The sequence below is a fragment of the Phalacrocorax aristotelis genome, chromosome 1, assembly GCF_949628215.1.
Source record: "Phalacrocorax aristotelis chromosome 1, bGulAri2.1, whole genome shotgun sequence".
Classification (NCBI taxonomy): Eukaryota; Metazoa; Chordata; class Aves; order Suliformes; family Phalacrocoracidae; genus Phalacrocorax; species Phalacrocorax aristotelis.
Genome location: NC_134276.1, coordinates 202,177,221 through 202,199,553, shown reverse-complemented (window position 1 = coordinate 202,199,553; position 22,333 = coordinate 202,177,221). Strand labels below are relative to the sequence as shown.

Genomic DNA, 22,333 nt, shown 5'->3' with positions numbered 1-22,333 from the left:
CTCTAACTATCCGTCTGTCCTATTTGCATAATATTTTTATCACAGTCTCCATCTAATGTACATTTGCAATTTGTGTTACTTCTACTGTGTATTTCTAGCATCTGCTTGAGGTGGCAATCATGACAGTGAAATGCTGCTGACAGCAATTATTAACCCATGCTGATGGCTTCAGTGCATTTTACAAGTAGAATCTGCTTGGACAGAATGCTTTTAGGGGTGAGGATAGGTGAAAAAAACCCACTTGTTTCAGCAGTTAGTGTGAGATCACTAGAGACTTTTGAAGCTTCAAGATTTAAATCATCAAGTGTTATGACCTGGCGTCCAAGACTCAGGTAATGCCAACCTTTGCCTCACTCTGTCTTCTAGAATGTATCCATTTGTGAAAGTCAGCCAGCACCAAGGCAAAACAGGATTTCCCAAAAACTGCATTCTGTGAGTGTTAGAGAGTTACTCACTGTCAGTAAATCAATTCAGTCAGCAGTAGGCCTCACATATTTTGATTTGTTATTGATAATTTTTTAGCATACAAGTGATCAAAAATTCTCACAATCAGTCTGCAGTGGCTTCCTCACTGCAACTGAGATGCTTTTTCAAAACTAGAACTCAGTATACTGTATACAGTATTGCTATTTTTGCTAGTCACTGGTCATTGTTGAAGAAAGGCTCTCTTTGTGAGCCATCTGACCTTCCTATATGGGCCTCCAGTGCCATCATATCTCTTGTAATAAAATACGTTCTTCTGGAGCAGATTGTAGTCTTATCTGCAATAAAAATTATCTCCCTTATGCCACTTGCTTATGTGGCATTCAGGGAGGTAGAAGCAGTAATAGTGATTCAAAATATGCATTCTTAAAGTGACAGAAGTTAGTTATATGCTTAGATGCGAATCTAGGTGTCTGCATTTCCACTCAGGAAAACTCTCGGTTTTCTCATATCTGTGCTGATTCAGATAGGCACCTAAATGCAAGTGGGCAACAGTTAGTTTGGCTGGAATTCTGTATACAAAGATGGCTAGTGCCACTGTCCTTTGGTATGCTCAACAAATCTATGGCAGCCTCTTCAGAGTGAGTGGTCTCCTGTAGGTCTTGTGCCAGCTCTGTTCATATGCCCAGTATCCTGGGAAATCTAGAAGGGCACTGGAAAACTGCGATTAGGTGTGTGTCTTGGTCTTTTTGATTCAGATTATTGACATCATGCACCTGTTTTTTACATCTATGCTTAGGAAGTTCATTCCAGCAAGACTGCTGCATTTTTATAATACCTGCATTTCCAGGCTTTCAAAAAAAATTCATGATATGATCATGCTCCTTACACCTTCTTCTGAAGATGTGCCACTGGGAGTCAAAGATGGAAGACTCAAGGGGCAGGTAAAGAGTGAGCAAGAGGGAGCTAGCTCCATGTCTGAGTATGCAGGACGCTGGTGTGAGGCAGAGGATCTTGGGTTCCAGTTTCTGGTGCAGATACTAGGTTAAATAAACCATATAGTAGACATAAGCAACCATGGCCCAAGTTTGCCATCCTTGCTGAAGGATCTAGCTATCAGGCTGATCATAGGATTTGCCTTGTGACCCCAGGACCTGTGCAATCCTAAATGCATACTGGTCCCGGATAAAGAGAGGGAGGGAGTGTGTCCTGTTCTACCTCTTTTTATGTCCTTTGTAGAGTATGCCTAGAGGTAATGGAGCCCTGCAGAGAAATGGGTGCTCTGGCCTTGAGGAGAGAATTGAACCCACCTGCTCCCCTTCTTTTGTGGACTTTAAGTGCTAGGCTTTTGTGTAAAATCAGACAGGTTATCACTTTTCCTCCTTTTCCTGTCTCTTTAAGACCCTCGCAGGGATGCTGTAGGGTCTGCATGCAGCTCTTGGCACTAGGTCCTACATATAGAACCTTCATCTTCCAATTAGGGCTTGTGTTCAGTGTGTATGTGATCACTTGAGACAGTCTCAGCTACTTGAGTCAAGTTCTTGGTTGTGCTGTCCTTGTTACATCATGTTATTCTGCATGCCAGTACCCAGGTGGATTTTACATAGTACAGACTTTCTGTCAAGGGAAACTGGTACAGCTTTTCTCATGCAAAGAAGTTGTAGCTCTGTAGATCCAGAGCCTGAGGAGCTCTAAGACCAGATGCTAGTAACCGTGTCAGGCAGGTGGCCTGCCAGCTGAACTTTGTCCACTTAGTAAAGTAGTGTTGCACAAAAGAACTTTCAGAATCTGCTTTCTCTTTAATGAGGGTTTCTGGTCCTTATATTCCTAGAAACCACTTCTAAACACACACAAAAAAAGGATAAACCAAAGCAAATACTGCATTTCTGATTGCTCAGCAAGTGAGAAATGGGAGTTCAGAAGAGTGGAGACCATCCAGATTCCCCTCTTCTTTTATCTGACTGTGGTGAAATGATGACATTTGGGTATCAGCATTAATACTGTACTCTTGATCTTTTTGTTATTTTTAATGGGCAGTAAAAGGTTGGGAGAAACACCACAGTGGCTTGTGAACCAAAATTATTCCGGTGCAAGAACTAGAGAGACAATGGAAGGATGGAAAGCAAGGAAGAAGAGAAGGGGGGACAAAGAGAAACAACATTATAGTAGTCAGGCTGTCAATGAGAAATACTTTTTCTCACTTCCTAATTTTGAATTTGATATCAAAACATGAATATGTTCATGCAAAGTTTAATTCATATGTAAGAGTCATCGTGACTTCTCTGTTCATGTCTGTCTGTGGTCTATTGCAGATGAAAGTTGTGGAATCTGAAATTTTAGATCTTAGACCTTCCACATTCTCCATGGTCTTAATTTGAGATGTATACCCCACTGTATTTCTTTTAGTCTCTTTTATTATTGAATATGTAGATCTCCTTTGCATATTCAGTATCTGACTATTTATATGTTGATGAACTGTGAAAGTTAATAAACTTGGTGTATTTTTATATTAAAATGTGAGAACAAATTTAGAGTCTGCAGATTCAAGAGAAACAATAATAGATTAAGCACATTCTGAAATTTGAAATCTGAGTGGGAGAATGACAGCTAATGTAAGAAAAGTAGGCTTGTAAAGAGCCTCAAAGTAATACAATAATTCCTCTTGCTTTAGTTCCAGGCAGCCATCTCTGTCAGAGAAGAAGATACCTGAGCCTTCACCTTTAGCAAAGAGAAAAGCCTATGAGAAAACAATGGAAAAGACAAAGGCAAAAGAGCAAAAACTGTAAGATTATTTAAAATTTATTTTCTCTAACATAATTTAAACCTTGTGTATATTTTCTCAAAAAATAAATCTGTATTTTTTTTTTTAAATTCTAGGACAGTTTTTATTGTTGGCAGTGAAATTATTCAATGCTCAACTTCTCAGTTTTTTTGTTTTGGTTTTTGTGTGGGTTTTTTTTTCTTTCCAGAGTATTTTTCTGTTCAGCATAACTCAGGAGCAGAGTCTTGAGAAAATGTCCTTTGGAGCATTTACAAATGACTTTTTTACTTTTTTTAATTAGAAGCCATCGATTTCTCTACGAAACTGCAGTTTTACAAGAATTTCTGCATTTTATATATGTGTGTTTTCTGCCTGGAGCTTTCATTATTAACACACAAACTTTGAACATTGTGTCACCTTGCACTCTGCAGCAATTCATAGTCTTAAGTTTATTGCCTTCTCTGGGAAATACCTGTAGCTAGCATTATAATTTTATTTATTTGCTTAAGAAAAGAGCACCTAACATTTGAGGCATGTTGCATTTAACTTCTCTAACCATTCATAACCTGTTAAAGAAGATGTTCTTTTTTTCTTGTAGCTCAGATTCTGGAGCCCCAGAGGCTAGTCTGTCACCTCCTACTTCCCCACCAAGCCGGCCCCGTAATGAAATGAATGTTTTTAGTCGTCTTACTGTTTCTCAGGGAAACACATCAGTTCAGCAGGATAAGTAAGTCACAGAGGAAAGCCTCAGCCCCCAAGCAGGGAACTGCAAAGTGCACTCAAGTTATCAGTGTAGCATCTGTTAGATATTTTGCCCTTCTCCTGCAAGACAAGAGGAGACGTTCCTTGTGTTTTTGTGTAGTTTTCGAAGAAAATATTTTAAACTTCCATGGAACCATTGTAAAAATTCAAGAAAAACAATTTCCTGCTGAACCTTGTTTCCTGTTTTCTAGGCTATGTCTGGTATTTGTAGTTTTAAACCCAAAATAGAAGAGAGCGGTAGAATTCTTAGACGTATGTGTATTTGTGTGTGTGTTTACACTTGAAAGTAGGATTTAGCTGACAATTTAGGAAATAGCGCTTTTGACAGTTATTCAAAACTACTTGGCATTTCTCCAAGTGCTGTCACAACAGCACCCCAGAGGATGGCGTGTTGAAATTGCTGGAACACAGTTGTTTAGAGATTATCCAAATTATTGAACAGACTGACTTCAGGAGGTGATCTCGAAGCACATGATAGTCATACCTTGTTTAGAAGAAGTAGATCTCTGTTTCCTGGAATCTTAGGCATCTGTTTCTGTAGGAGCCTTACTCCCAATTGCAGTGAATTTGACTTGAGCAGAACCTTTATTGCAGATTTCAGTAATGATAGTAGTGCCATGCAGTGCTTATGAACTGCAACTCTAGCTCAGAATAAACCTTTAGTTCTGACTGTAGCAAGGCAAGAAATTGCTCTTGCCTGTTGACCTATCGTATTTTGTAAAACTTTGGGGTTTTTCAGTGGTCTACAGCATCACCAAGCAGTAGCTTGCAAGGCTTTCAGTAGTTTAACTGTGCTTGTAACTTCTTTATCTTACCTTTTTACCTTTATTTTATTGCTAACTCCCACCTAATCCTTTTCGTTTTCTCTGGACTGATTTTGAAGTCAACTGAAACTGCTGAATCTGATTTGAGTTGAAAATGAAGGACATCTTTAGACATACTGCAAATGTTTATGTGTGGGGTGGGGTGGATTTTTTCTTGTTGTATGTTTCTTTTTTTTATTTTTAAACATTTTTTGAAAATGAGAGGTGAAGGATTTTGAACTTGGGACCGTTTTCGAAGTGCTGTTCTTATTTCAGTGGGCTCTCAATATGTTTAATGTTTATATTTTTGATTATCATTTTACATGTTTCTTCTACACTTAACAGGCATTGATGCTCAGAATTTTTTTTTTCCTTTTGAAATTTTCAACAAGCGCTATGTTATGGAGGTTAAATTATGCATCCATCTTCTCCTTTTACTTTATTGCCTTTAATCCCGTAAGAAAATGTTGGGGAAATAAGAAACGGCTCAGCTGGTGTTACTCAGCTTCTTGGGTTGAGACAGTCTACCAGTGTAACGTACTGCTGAGAGTGCTATTTTAAGATACTCCACCCCATCCCCATATTATCAGGGGTTTAATGTATACCCTGAGCAGTGCTGCATACTGTATGTGCATTTGCATTGCTTTTCTGAATTGGCCATGCTGTTGTTTGTTCTTCTCATATGGAGGCTTTACTTTGCTGATACCTATATTCTTTCTCCTCACAATTCCACCACTGTTGATTGTAGGTCTGATGAAAGTGATTCCTCTCTGTCGGAGGTACACAGGTACTCTCTCTTTCTCTTTTCTGTTTTCTTGGCATCTCTCACTGAAGTTATACCAATTCTTGGAAATTTCATTTTGCTGCATGAATTTTCCTGATACTTGTGCAGTGTATCTCTCTTGCTTTTGCCAGAAGTTTAAAAATCTGAAATTTTGGTCAAGCATGTCTCTCCCTTTCCTTTTTTACAGTGTTCTTTATTGTTGTTGAGCATATCAGGATTTTTCTTTTAAAAAGTATGGTATAAACCTTTCCTTAGACACATTCTTTCTCTCTTTATTTTATTTAAAAAACGAAGAGCAGAAATTTTCTTAGGTTTTATATGCTTCTCTCTCTTTGTTTTCTTTGTTCAGTTGTATGCTTTGGTCGCTAAAAATTAAATCCCAGTGTAAGTAAAAATGAGTAGGTTTTCTATTATGCCTTTCTGACAGAACACACAGTGGCTTAAGAAATGAAAGAAATGTCCCCACTCATGTTCCTAAGCTGTGGCTTCAGATTTTAATACTCAGTGAAAAATTGATTTATCAAGAGAAGGGCAGTCAAAGGGCTAATAATAATGTGATGGTGGCTTTGCCTGGTCATTGTAACAGTCATAGCATTTTTTTGTCTGTAAATTTCAGAGCACTGCACATAAGTAGATAAATATCTCTGGGACATGTGTTTTATGTGGCTTGTCAAGGGAATGAGTCCATGAGAACAGCAGTAGCAATAACTCAGTCTAGAGGCATCACGATCAACTGGGGAATACTACAGAGAAAACCATATTAGTTTTGTGTGTGAGAAAACACACAGAAAAACAAAAGCACAGAGACCTAAATTAATAATAACAATGAAGTAATTTGTTCCTGTATTCTTGAAAACATAAAAAGGTGCAGATTGAAAGGTGAATGCCTTTCCAAAATGAGGAAAATGGTGTCAAACAATTTAAGGCAATATTAATATTAGTAAAATCTATAAAAGGTTTGTGGAGGAATAACAAGTTACATGAATGAAGATGTCCTGAGCAGTAAAAAAAAAGTGTAAAATAATAATTTCTAAGACTGTACTAAATAAACCAGCTAATTGTTGCAAAGTTAGATAGTATCAGGAAGGACTTTACCCTTCCTGTAGCAGGCTTTGTGGCAATATTATGGAATTTTTACATTTTCCTAAAGCATCTGACAGTCTTTTGGTGAGATAGGTCTATGGCTTATTTCCTTTTTCTCAGTTTCATGTGTAATCCCCAGAAGAGCATGACCGTGAGTCTTAACTACAGGCTGGTCAGGTCATAGCATTGTGTTGCATGTTTGTAGGCATTACCTTGAGGCTTTTCTACACTTCACAGAAATCAGTGGGGTCTGGGTGTGTGCAGTTGTATGCATAGAACTTTAGACTGCTAATAATTTTTGTTTGGTGATGAACTGTGATTGATTATTTTTTTTGTTTATTTTAAATTCAGGCTTAGTTACAGCCTTTTTCCATCATCACAGAACTAGCTACAAATCCCCAGGAGGATTCCTCTGGGGTATCTGCAGTCCAACCGTACCCCCTTTCAGCTATTTGAGTACAAGTGTGGCATTGGGTGCAGGGTGCAGTAGGAACCTTCCTCAGGCACACAAGTTAGCAGCAGTTCTCTAAGCCTGCTCGTAGAAGGCAAAAGTGGAATGCCTGCTGAGTTTGGAATTGGCAGTGTACACTACGCTTGCTCCCATTTTTCAGACATGCTGTTTGGACTAAGATGTCTTTATGCAATTTGCAGTCTCTAAGGTTGGACTTATGAATCCAGGAGCTTTAAGCATCCTGGTTCTTTCAGCATTACACTCACTTTCCCCATGTACCCAATACTGAGCACCTTGACTTTTTCATATGTTTTTGTATGTGATTTCTTTTAACTGATAGTCCAGAGTTGACAATTGTTGAAGCTAACCAGTAAAAATCCTTACATAGTTTATGAAAGATATTTAGCTGTGCTGCCCATGTAAGAAAAATAGATTTTTTTTTTTTCCCCCTACATGTAAGTAAATTAATTTGATTTGTGTTTATTACTGTGCCCAACTCACATTCTCTTTTTTCTTTAGGGGGATAATTAACCCATTCCCTGCTTCAAAATTCATCAGGTCATCCCCGCTTCAGTGTATCTATACAGCTGAAGGACATACCAAGGCTGTGCTTTGTGTTGATGCAACTGATGATCTTCTCTTCACTGGATCTAAAGGTTAGGCAAACTTCATGCATCTCTGCTGCCTACAGAGGCTGCTTTGACAACTTGGGATGTTGTGAAATTCTCAGTCTGCACTTAGTGCTGTAAACACACTGGAAAATTGTGAGGATCACTTTGCAACATAAGCTGAAGAAGGATTTACAGTAATTATCTATGGCTTTTTAATTCTAATGGGTAGTATTTGGTTGTTTATATGTAGTGGAAAAAGTAACTCTCAAGAATAACACTAACATTTGTTGAGTGATATGATGGAACCAATCATGGTAACATGTGCACATGTCATGCAATGTGAAGTAATAGCCTCTGGGGAGGGTAGAGGTGGAAGTTAACACATCTTTGGCTGTGCTACCTACAGAGTTTGAATAGATTCTTTCCGCCATAGTGGATTCTTTGAGCAGAGCTAGGGCTATTTTCTGCTCTCCCATGCACCTTGTCTTGTCCCTTGTGGGTGGAAGAGTTGTATGGCTGTTGTGGGAGGGGCGAGACCTAGTAGTGACTAAATACCCTACTGGATGGTACAGCCACTCTATGAACTCTACTGGGTGGTAGAAACAGCACTTTGGAAGAAAGGTATGGTTTCTGTGTGGCTGTTCTACTACCTGGCTGTTAAAAATACCAAGGCACATTCGTACTGTGAATTGGCAAATTTTTGATCTAGTAAGTTATAAGCCAACATTTTAGCATTTGTGCAAGTGGATACAAATGCAAAAAAAAAAAAAAGGACATATTTTAGCTTCTTATAAATGTTGCTTGGTTAATTTGTATTGAAGCTTCAAGTTTAGTGGCTATGTGAAAAAAATGCTTTCGATTTATTTTTTATTTTATATCTAGATTTGTGTTCTAAAGGGTTTGTTTGTTTTTAACGTGGGGTGCCTGCAGATGTTGTAAATATTTGCTCTTGTCATATGCTAGCTTCCCATATTTATGGAAGAATTTTTCCTGTATATATTTTTGGAGGGGAACACTTTACAAGGTATACTTGTACTCAAGAGTACAAAGGTGTAGGCAGTAGTTTAATTGAAGTTAAATCTTTTGGAAATTGTTTCTGCTGAAGCAGAAAACCTCAGCTCAGTGACAGCCATAACCCTAGCAAACAGTGTCTATTCAGGAATGCCAATAAGCTTTCAGGTGTATTGCAGATATTGGGCTCTGGTCCTGATAGTTGGGATCATTAAAGTGGCTGACGAGTTCTTGGTATACTTATCTTCTTTGTGTTCTTAGGAACACTGCCTACACATGAAGTTTTCTCTTCATCCTCCCACTACTTATTCTAGTAAAAATGTGCTTCTAAAACATATGGGGTGATAAGACATGGCACAAAAAGGACAGTTTCCTGTGTGGACTCCATTTGTGTTGCAAAAGTCTTGAAAACTTCTAGGTATCTGGACCTTTAGTACACAAAAGGTTGCAGTATTTAAATTCCTTTGCTACTGAATTAAAACTGTGACTAAAGCAGTTACCCTGGTATTTTTTAGAGTATCCTACAGCACCAGATAGTTTGGATTACTTCTCACCTTTGTAATTTTGCTGTGGCAGTCAGCCCTCTGTCATGCTGAGGCTCAAAGCCCCTCCTGAACGATGTTCTTGATGAAGAATCCTTTAATTAAAAATTGAGTAGTTCTCTTGATCTGTCATCACCCAAATTTTACAGCCTCCAAACTGTCTGTCTGGGGTTGATGTAGGATTTTATCCTCTTAAAATGCTATGGGAGCTAATATACATTCAGCACAACATTTACTAATTAACCTTGCTTAGTTTTGGTGATGGTAGATAATGCCCATGCGTACTCTACAGAAACAGATTAATTATATAGGTCTTTGAAAGTGCCTTATGTATGAGTGCAAATGAATGTATGACCTTTTCTTAAATTAATTGAGTTTTGGAAAAACATGTTTTCGGTGGTGTTTCTTTGGTGGGTTTTTTGTTTGCTTAATTTTGAAATTTATTATTATTTTGCCTTTTTGCTTGTCTTTATTTAGATCGTACCTGTAAAGTCTGGAACCTGGTAACTGGACAAGAGATCATGTCTCTGGGGGGTCATCCAAATAATGTTGTTTCTATAAAATATTGCAACTACACTAGCCTGGTCTTCACAGTCTCAACCTCCTATATCAAGGTGTGGGACATCAGAGATTCTGCTAAGTGTATTCGCACATTGACGTAAGTATGCTAAACCTCAAATGCCAAGGGTTTAAATGAATCTTATTTTTAGATAAAAAAAATTATTAGATTTAACTCAGTAGTGCAGCACAGTGTAATTTAAGTACACTGTTTGGGGCTGGAGGCTTTCGTTATATGTTCAGGCTAAGTCAGCTTAGGGCATTGGTAATACATGGAAACAAAACAACTTGCATTCATGCCTATAGTGTTTTATCAAATGCTCAGTATTCATAATTTGCTTATGAATACATAATAAGGGAGTTTGTTTTTTTTTTCCCCTTTTCCCCTTCCTTCCTGTACTCAGGTCTTCGGGCCAGGCAATGCCTGGTGATGTGTGTTCAGGAAGTACTAACAGAACAGTCACTATCCCAGCTGGAGAAAACCAGGTCAATCAGATTGCACTAAACCCAACTGGCACATTCCTGTATGCAGCTGCTGGAAACTCAGTGAGGATGTGGGACCTGAAAAGGTACTGAAAACCAGTAGAAAAGGATGTTCTTTAGGTGGTTACATGTGGATATGAAACAAATTCAATGAAATGTTTCCTGTTTATGGTAATGTCTGTAACCTGGGCAAAATATGGTCAAGATATGGATCAACTAATCCATGCTGTGGTGGTTACTGAGATAATGGAGGTGCTCATGATCTCCTTGTCTCTTAAGGTTATGGTGAATTATTTCAGTAAAAATGATTGGAAAAATTATAGAATCATAGAATAGTTTGGGTTGGAAGGGACCTTTAAAGGTCATCTAGTCCAACCCCCCCTGAAGTAAGCAGGGAGATCTTCAACTAGATCAGGTTTCTCGGAGCCCTGACCAACCTGGCCGTGAATGCCTCCTGGGATGGGGCATCTGCCACCTCTCTGGGCAACCTGTGCCACTGTTTCACCACCCTCACTTTAAAAAATATCTTCCTTATATCTAGTCTAAATTTACCCTCTTTTAGTTTAAAACCATGACCCCTTGTCCTTTTGCAACAGGCCATGCTAAAAAGTCTGTCCCCATCTTTGTTGTAAGACCCCTTTAAATATTGAAAGGAAAACCACAAGGTTTTTAGACAGGCACTGTAAAACAGACTCTTGTAAGGTGATGTGCATGAATCCTGACTAGTAATTGTTGATGAGATGATGAAGCCAACTGACCTAATGTAATATAATATGGGGCTGTGATAACTACACTATAATAACACTTTTCCAAACAGAACTCATACCCAAAAAGTGCATTCAAAATACAGAGAATACTTTGAGGGGTCTGATTTGTCTTTACTTTAAAATTTTTTAATTCTAATTTTACATAAATAGAAGCTTTTGCTTACATTTAGCATAGATTTAACATTTACACATGGATATGAGCAATAGAGGACATGTAACCAGAGGATGAATAGCAAAGACATGGGGAAAAGAAAAAGATCCATTCTGACAGATGCTGTGCTATAGATTGTATTGGACATATGAAGAAATCACAAATCCTTATTTCTTCTCTTATTCTTGAAGATTTCAGTCTACAGGAAAGCTAACTGGTCACCAGGGTCCTGTTATGTGCCTTACCGTAGATCGAATTTCCAATGGACAAGATCTTATTGTCACTGGTTCAAAGGATCATTATATAAAGGTAAACCTTTAGTATTTGCTTACTTATTTTAACTCTTCACATCAGCATGGGATGAAGGCTTCAGCAGAAGTGGCTCACATCTCCATATCTGAAATGTGGTAGCCAAGATGGAAATTCTTTCATCAGTTATAGATTATGAATAATGTTTAGTCTTCACGAACATTTATCACTTCATTGCTATTTTTATTTGGATGGTTGTCTGTAGTTAATTTTTTTCTTAATCCCCAACAAGGTGGACATAAGATATATGAAGTCTTGGAGAAATGTTCATAACACCTACTCTTAAGTAACATTTAGCTCATCAAAGTATCTTAAGTCAGTGCCTCTGTTTGTTAGTGCAGACCTAATTGCCTCATCAGAGAGACTCTGTGTGCTCCCCACAGAAGAGAGTCTGGGGTCTAGCCCAGGCTCTTGCTTAAGTGTTACCGGAGTTCTGGAGTGGGGAATGAAAGAGAGGTCAGCACATCTTGGCCAAGATGCCCAGCCTATTTGGTGTATTCATTAGCATGCAGGTTGCTCTGAGTTGTGTTCAAAGCATAGCCAGTGCTATTATGATACTTTCCTGCTTCTTGGTGTTGTGATTAATTCACTCAATGACAGGGAATCTGTTTTTTTGTGGAGGGAGGGGTCTTTTCTTTCCTTTCTTTTTTTGGGCCCACCTCAGCCAGGGGGTATTTGAACCCACAAGCTCCTATTTCTCAGGAGTATGCCAAAACCACCAAACTATGGGAACTATACATCATCTTCCCCATAAAGCTGACCCTCACATTGCAAAGAACATGTAATTCATGAGGCCAATGAGTGAATGAGCAAGATACTCTAGCTTGTTATGAGGGGGTACCCTTTGTTCTGGTCTTTACACTTCTCACACCCTGGAAAGTGTATAAACACATCTGGGAGTGGAGCAGGAGCCAGAGCCTGAGTGAGCTTTCTCACAGAGCTGGCTTTCTCTTTTTGATGTTATCCTGCAATTCTTGGATGCTTGGCTGTGCACTGGGCTGGCCTCAGAAGATTGCCTGGGAGGTGGGTGCACAGCTTAATGGTTTGGGCCATGGATTTGAATCCTATCATCAGTCCCTGTAGTTAAAGGCCAGAGGATTCTTAGGCAGTAGGGTGACGGAGAGAGGCATTCTAAGAATTACTTCTCTGCACAGTTCAGGATATGGGGTTGGTTAAGAGCTACCATCCTGGCACAGTAATAAGTGTAGGACCTCTCTGGGGACAACATGATGTGATTGTGTAATGCAAGTTTGTCATGCTACCAACTCATATGACAAGCAAGGAGGTTGAAGGGCTTTTGGAAAAGAGAGCTATCAATGGTCAGTTTATCTGCTATTCTGTTGTGCTCCCTTGCTGTGGGCATTCTACATAAATCCTTATGAGACCACCTGCTTCTTGGCTTACACCACTAGAATGTATATGTGCTGCAGAGCGGTGTGTGTTCTGCCAGGTGAGTGCACCCATAATTGTCAAGCAGCTTTGTACAAGTACAAATGATCTCTATGTGCATGGTCAGTGCAGCAGTTTGAGAATTCTCAGTGCTTCTCCACATGGGAAGGTCCACTGCAGGTAACAGGTCTGGTCAAAGATACTGCTTTCCCCTGCCACAGGAAACTAGTGTCTTGTCTACCGAGCCATAAATATTAGTCACCTCTAAAAGCCTGATTTTTCTGGTGTATTGTTGAACTTTTTTGTTACAACTGGAACTGAGGTATGTTAATTGAATGCAGTAACTTTTAAAATACCTTTAACTCACTTAAGGTATTCTTTTATACTACTGAGCTGTCCCTTTTTTACTGCCAAGCGTATTAATTTTTAAAGGTCAATGAAGAGCAAATAATAGGAGATGAAGTCTGACATTTGCTTGTGAAACAGGGGTAGTGGTTTAAAAAGCTACGGCTCATCTGTTCCTCCTCAGCTCAGTCTAACTGGGTGAGCTCTGGGTTGTTACAATGCAAAATGAAACAGGGTTGTTTTTACACTGCTGCTCTAGGGGGAAAAGAGCTGATGAGGTTAATTATGCCTTAAACTGTTAAAATGGCCTCACTTAAAGGATATCTTTTAAGACCGCATTCTTGGAGCACAGACAAGGAGAGAGGTATGTCTAGTCCATGGAAAGCATCAGCATGTAGTGGTATGTAACCGCTGCAAAAACACCTTGTCCAGAAAAATATATTAATGCCTCTTCCTGCAGCCTTCCTGTACAATTCTCCCAGTGTGAGTCATGTTTCCCATACTCACTCATCTCTAGCCCACCACACGGTGTATATAGGTTCTTCCTTCTCAAGATACCATGTCATAACTAAGTAGTAGCACTTCTTCCCATAGAAGTCTTCTCTGAAGTCAGTGGAGCATTCTTGCTTCAGGCAGGAGGTAGAAGAGGAGAAAGAAATTGTTCTGGTAAATAAATACTGTCAAATATACGGCATGATACAGTGGCCTGTAATAAGGCTTTACAAGTTTTTCCCCTGAAGTTATTCACTACAATGGCAGATAATTTTGCTTAACATATTCGATCACTTATTTATTTATTTGTTTATTTTAAGATGTTCGATGTGACTGAAGGGGCTCTTGGAAGTGTAAGCCCTACACACAATTTTGAACCTCCTCATTATGATGGCATCGAAGCACTTGCTATTCTGGGAGACAACCTTTTTAGTGGATCCAGAGATAATGGAATTAAGAGATGGGATTTGGCTCAAAAAGACCTTGTTCAGGTAATGGAAAAAACCATGTGGCTAATGTGACAGCCATGCTGTAGAACTGTTTTCAGGCTATGTGAATGTTCAGGCTTGTGCAATGACTATTCACTTAGATACTTAAGATTTTAATAGGGAAGGCACAGAGCACTGACTAAGAGAAATCAATAATGTACTTGATCTTTACACTAGCAGTTGCTTTTCTCTTCAGTATATGGAGTGTCAGGAAATTCTGATGACGTGGTTAGCCTGCTATTTTAGCTCTGAGTATGTGGGCTTTTGGTTGGTTTTGGTTTGGTTTTTTTTCTTTCCTTCAGAATGAAGGCAGCACTTTCCTCCTCTATGATTGGAACCATTGGATATCATCTTTGTCATTGACAAGTTGGTAAATTTTGGACTGGGAACTCATTAATGACAAACAGTGCTTCAGAACAGATACAGAATATTTTCTTGTGATGAGGGTTTACAACCTACTTCACTCCACCCAGTCTTCTTTCTAAAAAGCTTACTTCTTAGATCTCTGTTTTGTTATACAACGCATTTGTTACGTAATGTATACAATACACACATAATTAATCTGTTTGTTAGAACATATTTGCTGTAAGTGTTTATTGTTGAAAAAACAAAAGCAGGGGTGGTGAAAGGACCTCAAATCCAGGGAGACTTTGAAGTTCATTGTAATTTGTCTGACATGGAGAACACTGATTTTTGGCTACTTGCTATAAGCCAATCTGTCTCATGAGAGGTGGTTGAAGTAAAGATACAGTTATTTAAGTTGAGACTATGTGAGAAATGAAAGGCAGAGAAACAAATGACAGAAGATACTGCTGGTTTTGCAAAGGTTTGGTTAGATGCCAATAATTTAATAATTTTTGGAGGGAGGAAGACCATGTCTTTTATTGTGCATTTAATGTGCAGACTGATGGCAAGGAAACAAATAGGATGTTAAAGTTTTGGGACATGAGAAAATAATGGACTGGTCACCTTAAGAAAAAAAAATCATATATGGACATACTTAGTACTCTATAAATATAGAATTCTTGACCTTATTGATGTTCTTTCAAAATTGTCCAATTGGGTGCCAGTTTCTTTTCAGAATACTACTAAGACTTCGCAGTTTAAATAAGGATTCAGAAATTCATCTTACAGGAAATCTTCACTTGGCCATATTGGGACGTCTACCCTCATATCTCACTGTCTAGGAAAATGTACTGAGCAGCTTGTTGGGAAAAACAGGAAGACTGCAGGAACAGGAAAGATTTTGTATTCTCGGGATGACTATCAAAGTTATAAGAAGCGTCTTTACTTTTGCATTTTAGGCTCATTAAAGTATTATGTAATGTGTATTTTTGCCATTGCAGTTAATTTAACATCAATAAGAATACAGGGGTGGGGGTGAAGTAGTATGTAATAATGGACTAGTTGTATTCCTTTTGTTATTTTCCTCTTGGTACGTGTACCTTTCATAATTTCTATGCTTCATGTTCCCCTTTTTGCTTGTTCCTTTTAAAAGTAGAAAGTAATAAAAATGATCTCATGATTCCTATTTTTTTATTTCTCTAAAATATGTGTTTTTCAAGGAGGTGAGACTAAAACATTTGACAAAAAAATATTTTTATTCACTGTCTTTCTATGGAATGAAGAAACATACTGTTATATTTGCTAATCATGGGCTAATTCAGGGTGAAAGGGGCCCCCGGAGGTCCGACAGCACACAGTTGGCCTGCTGATGCAAGCAAGGCCAACTTTGTAGCTAGGTCTGGTTACTCAAGGCCTTGCCCAGCTTTTTCAAAATCTCCAAGGTCACGGGGTTGCACAGCTTCTCTAGGTGACCCATTGCACTCCTTAAACTATTCTTGTGTGAATTTCCCCCCCACTCATATCTGGTCAGGATTTCTATTGTTGCAACTTTCTTTTGGTGTGTACAGTTGACTTGTTTTAGCTGAAGAAAAAAAAAAAAAAAAACCACAACCCACAAAAACCCACCCTGAAAGCAGAGCTAAGCTGCTTTAAAGTATAAAGAGAGTATTCAAGAGAGTATTCAAGGGAGGTACTGGTTTGGCATACGTGTGTTAAACAAGGTTAGTCCTCTATAATTGATGAAAAACACGTAAACATCCTATTCAAAAGAATTCACACATTGTCTACTTCACTTGGTGTTATACAGCCCAAGATGCAAAATGCTTCTGTGACAAAATTAAGATTTATAAGAATAACCCCCTGGCCAGTTTCATCAAGTGCTGCAGGACCAGACTGCCAGTGTTGTGACAGCAGTGTATATTACAGATAAAATGCGAAGATGATCCTAGAAAGCTACGTGTGCTCCATAATATGAGAAAGGCAGCAAACCAAAGCAGTGCCTACCAAACTGAACTGGAGAAGAGCCGCTCTTGGTCCCCTTATAAAAGACAGCAAATGTGGGCTGTTATTTCCCCAGTGTTGGTGTCAAGTGGATGTTCTTAGCTGGTCTGTGCAGCATTTTGCTTTCTGAATTAGCAGTAAAGTGCTAGTGTCCTTCCTCAATAAAGAATTAGTTTATTGTTGTCAACTGCTACATCACAAAATCAATTCATAATGTGCAATGGGAAAAGAAGAAATGAGGAAGGCAAATATAGGAACAGTTTCTGCTTCCCTGGTGTATTTTTGAGCAGTATTTTGGATTTTCTTTTTGTGTTTTAGAACTGTTTTACAGACAGACTTGAAACATATACAGAGGCCATATGTTTAAATATGCATTTGAACATATGCAAATTTCGCATTATCCTAAATTAATTTCTGCTCCACATCAGGTCAGTTGTGCATATTGTATTTTCTTCTTGTTTTGCAGTATGATCTCACAAAGAGAAACAAACTTGTGGTATAGAAATAGCCTCATGGAAGATAGTACTCTCCTTGCTCTAAATCAAATCTGCTGTAGGACAGAAACTGGGCTCGGAACTTGGGATCCTTCTATTTATGCACTTGTTCCTCCAGAAGTTTTTGCAGCCCTGTGAGACTTGCCTGCCTTCTCTTTTTCAGCAAGTTCCTAATGCTCATAAAGACTGGGTGTGTGCTCTTGGCCTGGTACCCGGCGCTCCGGTTCTGCTCAGTGGCTGCAGAGGAGGCACCCTCAAGCTCTGGAATGTGGATACCTTCGCAGCCATTGGGGAGATGAAGGGACACGACAGCCCTATAAATGCAATCTGTACCAACTCCAGCCAGATTTTCACAGCGGCAGAGTGAGTTTTACTCCTCCATGAATCTTTCTTTTCCAAAGCTCCTGCTAGAATTCTGTCCGTGCAGATCTTCAGTTAGGAAATCTTAGTCTTCAGTTGTGTAAGTCACTTCATAGCAAGCATGGGAAGAACTGGTCCATGCCTATAAATGCTAAAAATCTACCGCAGTGATCTCCAAAGTGGAGTGAATGCACCTCAGGGGACGCACAACATGATCCATTGGGGCACGGGAAGAAAATATTAGAACTTCAGTAGTACATGTATATAATTTATAAATGAATAAATACACATGGGGGTGCACTTAAAACTTTTTTTAGTGGTAGGGGTGCATGATCAAAATAGTATGGAGACCGCTGATCTGCAGGCTGGCAGGGAGAATTTGGCGACAGGTGAGAGCTTTACCAGCTTGTGTCTACAGTTGGGCTACTTACTGCTACAGCTGGTTCCCTGACCCGTGGGAATTTTTCTAAAAGCCATGGTATGTGATTGGGGTGTTTTTGTTGGTTTTCTTTTGGTTCTGCTTGTGTGTTTTTAAGTGCTGACACGTATTGCAGAAGCTTTGCAAGCTGTCCCACTGTCCTTTAAACACCTTGATTTTAAATACTTGCTGCCTCAGTAAAAGTGAGCAAATTGAGCACCTGAAACTTCAGGGGACTTGTCCTAGAAAAATATCTGTCTGAAGAAAGTGTGGGAGACGGCAGCGGAGCCGCTTAGTGGCAGAGTCTGAAAACATGAGCTGTGAAAGCTGTCATGCTATCTTCTAGCGTGAATCATGGAATCTTCTGGCCTTCTGAACTGAAAGCAGGTCTTGGTGAATTGAAGCAGGATTTCAAAGTCACCAAGTTTCCACGCTTGGTGGCCGATTTTTATGTTTCAGCATTGATGGAGGTAGAGACATCAAAGCTTGTGTCGCTGTTTGCCTAAAGGTTATTAATAAATTTAGAACATACATGCACCTGAAATTTTTTCTTTATTACTAGTGAAAGAAAACCCCAGCCTTTTGGCACTTGTAACATTGTGGTGAAGGTCTGCAGAGCTTAGGGTATTCCTGACAGTTTACGGTGAAGTGAATGCTCAAGTCAGAAAACCTCTATACTGTGATAAAAGTCTGCCCTGACTGCTGCCTCCTGGCTTGTTTTGAGGGGGTTATAAGGAATACCTGAGTTGGTGTTTGCTAGTCACGTAACTCAATGTTTATGAGAAATTCATAACTTCTCCTCTTGCACAGGATAAATTGATATTTAACAAGACTAATTCTTTGCTTTACTTTTTAATTATCATAATAGAGTTTTGTGGCACATTTGATGTGTTATTTTACTTACACATACTTTAAAATTGTGTAAATAATGATTGTTGCCGAAAGTACAGAATTATAGCTTGCCTCTCCTGGGCTGCTGAACACCAGCTCACTGGTGTGCACTTTCTAGCAGCTGGCGAGGGGGTTTGTTTTTTTTGGGCTTTTTTGGGTTGGTTGTTTTTTTCGAGGGGGGGGGGGGGCAGGGCAGGGTGTAGGCCTTTGTATTTTCTGGTGGTTCTGTGCTTTTTTTACCTTTTCTTATTACAGAATGACACCTCTCATGTGAACGGAGCACATTTCAGGGCCCGTTTGATTTACCCTGTTATAACTTTTCATGCTTTTTTAATGGCAGGAAGTAGTCTTGTCCTAATGAGCCTGTCTCTCTAATTCTTAGTGCACTGGCGGTTTGCTTGTGGTCTGCTGAGTTGCAGAGAGTTACATGATGGACACTCTTCTCTGATGTCAATCTGCTTAAGTCTTTTACCATTAGCTGCATTTTAAAAAAATAAGTAAGAGTAGGATTTTACTTTCCTTAGGCATATAATCTTTATACTTGCCTAGATGGTTAAAGGTAGTAGCCAGTGCTGTGATAAGGTTAGGGAATCTTAAATGTTGTACACCATAGATCACAGAGCCTCCTGGAGGAGGAATGAACCTTGCATATCCATTAAGGAAATCTTATTTAGCCAACACTGCCTTTCTGAATAAGACAACTGAGCTCTTAAGAAAGCTTCCTGCCTCCCTGCCCCGTCTCTCTCCCTCCCCAATTTAATTACCTAGCTGTAATACTGCTTTGTTTTGGTTTTCAGTGACCGGACTGTGAGGATCTGGAAAGCTCGAAACGTAATAGACGGACAGAGCTCAGATACAGGAGATGCAAGTGAAGATCTGGCCAGTAATTGAAATGATGGGGACAAATGACTATATTAATGAATTTGAGGTGCACTCTATGCAGTTTGCTGCATGCTTATTAGGTAAACACTGACTGGAATGAACTGAAAAATAAGAGTGAACTCTTCAACTTAGACCTACTGTCCTTAAAATATGTACTGTATTTAAGTAAAAAATAGCCTCTTGGTAACATGTTTGTGTCTCAATGGTCACATATATATGTCTATATATTATGGCTGAATTTGTGTGTATATGTAACACTTGCAATTAAAATTAACTGGAAATCAGTCTTCTCTAATGACCATCTCAAAATTATAACCTGGAATATATAACAGAAGTGCTCTGCTCTATTTCACTCACAAGTATGATCAGCTGTTTTGCATTTTAGGGTAGCAGGGGAATGATGATGATGGTGTCCCAGTAATAAGCCTTTGATTATGACCGGCGCTGTTTCAAGATTCTAAAGGTCACTTACACTGTTGTTAGGGAAGTGAAGTGAATAGAAGATGGGAAGAAGCTGTTAATGACACACCTATCTGACATGGCTGTATCCTGCTGACAGTGAATGCCGTATGATTTGTGTTAATGTTAGCATATAAGCCTTGTTGACCAAAGTTGTGCAGCTACGTATGCTCTGTGCTCAGGACTAGAACTAAAATGCTCATAAATTCGTATGTTTTATTAGTGTTTTGCCTATATTATGTAACGACTAGGTGTTCTTAATGTCAGAACATAAATATATCTTAATCTATTTTTCTTATGGATTTGTTTCTATCATCTCACATTTTCTTTTTTTTAAGCAAAATGTTTTTCCTTTTTATCTAATTTTATATGCTGCTAAATGTATTTTAAATACACTGTTTTGCAAACCTTGGCAGTTACTTTGAGAACTGAACCACGTGTATTAGAAAAAGCTTTGTAAATAGATGGTTGTACAAAGAAAATACCTTATCTTGTGCCTGTATGACTTTTAAAGTTCTTAGAGTGTGGATATTGAGGGAGGATGTACAATTTACCCAACTGCTCTGAATATTAATTTGTAAATTCTGCAAATTTTAAAAATTTATGTAGATTCACATACAGTGTTTGGATATTGAGGTTTTTTTGGTGGCTTTTTTTTTCCAGAAAATATCAGTCTGTAAATTATAGGTTATGTAGTTAACATTTAAATAAAGATGTGAATGTGAACTACTTCTCTTTGCCTTTTTCATCAAACTTCCTTATAAAAAATTCACTTTCCGTGCAAAGGTCCTGAATATAAAATGCACAATTTTACACAAAGCAGAAGAGATTGCCGAGTAATACAGCCCATAGGTGGTTCTGGTATCCCTTGTCTGTGTTCTCGTTGGCCATTATTTGTGTTTTGATAGTACTTAGCATCAGGGAATCCTACGAGGGTTCCTAAGTACAGTACAGCCTTCAAATGAAGCAGATGGTTCCTGTTCCTACGTGATGACTGTTCATACCTTATTACATATGGTCTGGCAAACAAAGAAAAGTTTTGATGCCTCTTACTCAGAGGAATTATTTCCTTCTCAGCTCAGCTTGAAAAAGAGGTGAAAATGCATGGTGCTTGCGATTTCAGGTTACTGGTTTATTCCAAGTTTTGGCAGAAATGGGTGATGATACATATTGTTAAGAAACAATGTATAGGTTAATTAAAATAAACAGCAGCAATACCAATCAGTGTTTATCTATCATGCTTTTTGACTACTCAAGGGTTGTACACACAAGATTTGGCACCGTATCACAACTTTGAGCAAAACTCCTGGTGGAGAACGGATTTATGTGCGAGACTCGTGAGAGGTTCTGTGTACCTGGTGGCGGGTCCCTGTTCCATCTGGCCACGTGGGTAAAGGCCGCCGCTGTGCCAAGCTACGCAAATGATGCCAAGAGCTTGCTGATCCCTGGCTTTGGAGCTGAGCAGTCGTGGCTGTCATCTGGGAACCCTTGGTAGTTGTTTTGTGTGTGTGTGTGTGTGTGTGTGTCTTATGAATGTTGTGTTTTGCAACTGAGGGACAAATGTCCTTACAAACCTAGGAAATGATTGCCTGCTCTCAGGCTGCTCTGCTTTAAGGGACCGTATGACGAGGGGCTGTCGTGGCAGCACGCTGAATTGCAGATGCTTCTCTCTGGTGATGCTGGACAACACAGACATGTTTTATGACGCTTTCTCCTGATAGGCACCAATATAACTTAGAAAACATGTGTATCAAAAGGTATTGCACTGGTGAGGCCGCACCTTGAGTACTGTGTTCAGTTTTGGGCCCCTCACTGCAAGACGGACATTGAGGTGCTGGAGCGTGTCCAAAGAAGGGCAACGAAGTTGGTGAAGGGTCTGGAGAACAAGTCTGATGAGGAGCGGCTGAGGGAAGAGGGGTTGTTTAGTCTGGAGAAGAGGAGGCTGAGGGGAGACCTTATCGCTCTCTACAACTACCTGAAAAGGAGGTTGTAGAGAGGTGGGGGTCGGACTCTTCTCCCTAGTAAGAAGCAATAGGACAAGAGGAAATGGCCTCAAGCTGCGCCAGGGAAAGTTTAGGTTGGATATTAGGAAAAACTTCTTAACCGGAAGGGTTGTCAGGCATTGGAACAGGCTGCCCAGGGAGGTGGCTGAGTCTCCATCGCTGGAGGTATTTAAAAGAAGGGTAGACGTGGTGCTTGAGGATATGGTTTAGTGGTGGAGTTGGCAGTGATAGGTTAGCGGTTGGACTCAATGATCTTAAGGGTCTTTT

General features: G+C 39.3%; 1 protein-coding gene across 10 annotated transcripts in view; it reads left to right on the top strand.

Annotated features, from left to right (window-relative positions):
- The window catches only part of KIF21A (kinesin family member 21A), a 94,229-nt gene extending 73,440 nt beyond the window's left edge, over positions 1-20,789 (top strand). For 4 of the 10 annotated variants that reach the window (XM_075081329.1, XM_075081328.1, XM_075081335.1 and 1 more), the window contains 9 exons: positions 3,095-3,205; positions 3,783-3,911; positions 7,587-7,723; positions 9,709-9,889; positions 10,194-10,358; positions 11,382-11,499; positions 14,046-14,216; positions 17,217-17,416; positions 19,520-20,789. In XM_075081329.1, the coding sequence (XP_074937430.1) occupies positions 3,095-3,205; positions 3,783-3,911; positions 7,587-7,723; positions 9,709-9,889; positions 10,194-10,358; positions 11,382-11,499; positions 14,046-14,216; positions 17,217-17,416; positions 19,520-19,613 (1,306 nt within the window). In that variant the 3' untranslated portion in view covers positions 19,614-20,789. Of the gene's footprint in view, positions 1-3,094; positions 3,206-3,782; positions 3,912-5,497; positions 5,537-7,586; positions 7,724-9,708; positions 9,890-10,193; positions 10,359-11,381; positions 11,500-14,045; positions 14,217-17,216; positions 17,417-19,519 lie in introns of all 10 variants that reach the window. The other 6 variants (XM_075081334.1, XM_075081333.1, XM_075081332.1 and 3 more) reach the window with 3 other exon arrangements.
- The last annotated feature ends 1,544 nt before the right edge of the window (positions 20,790-22,333 follow it).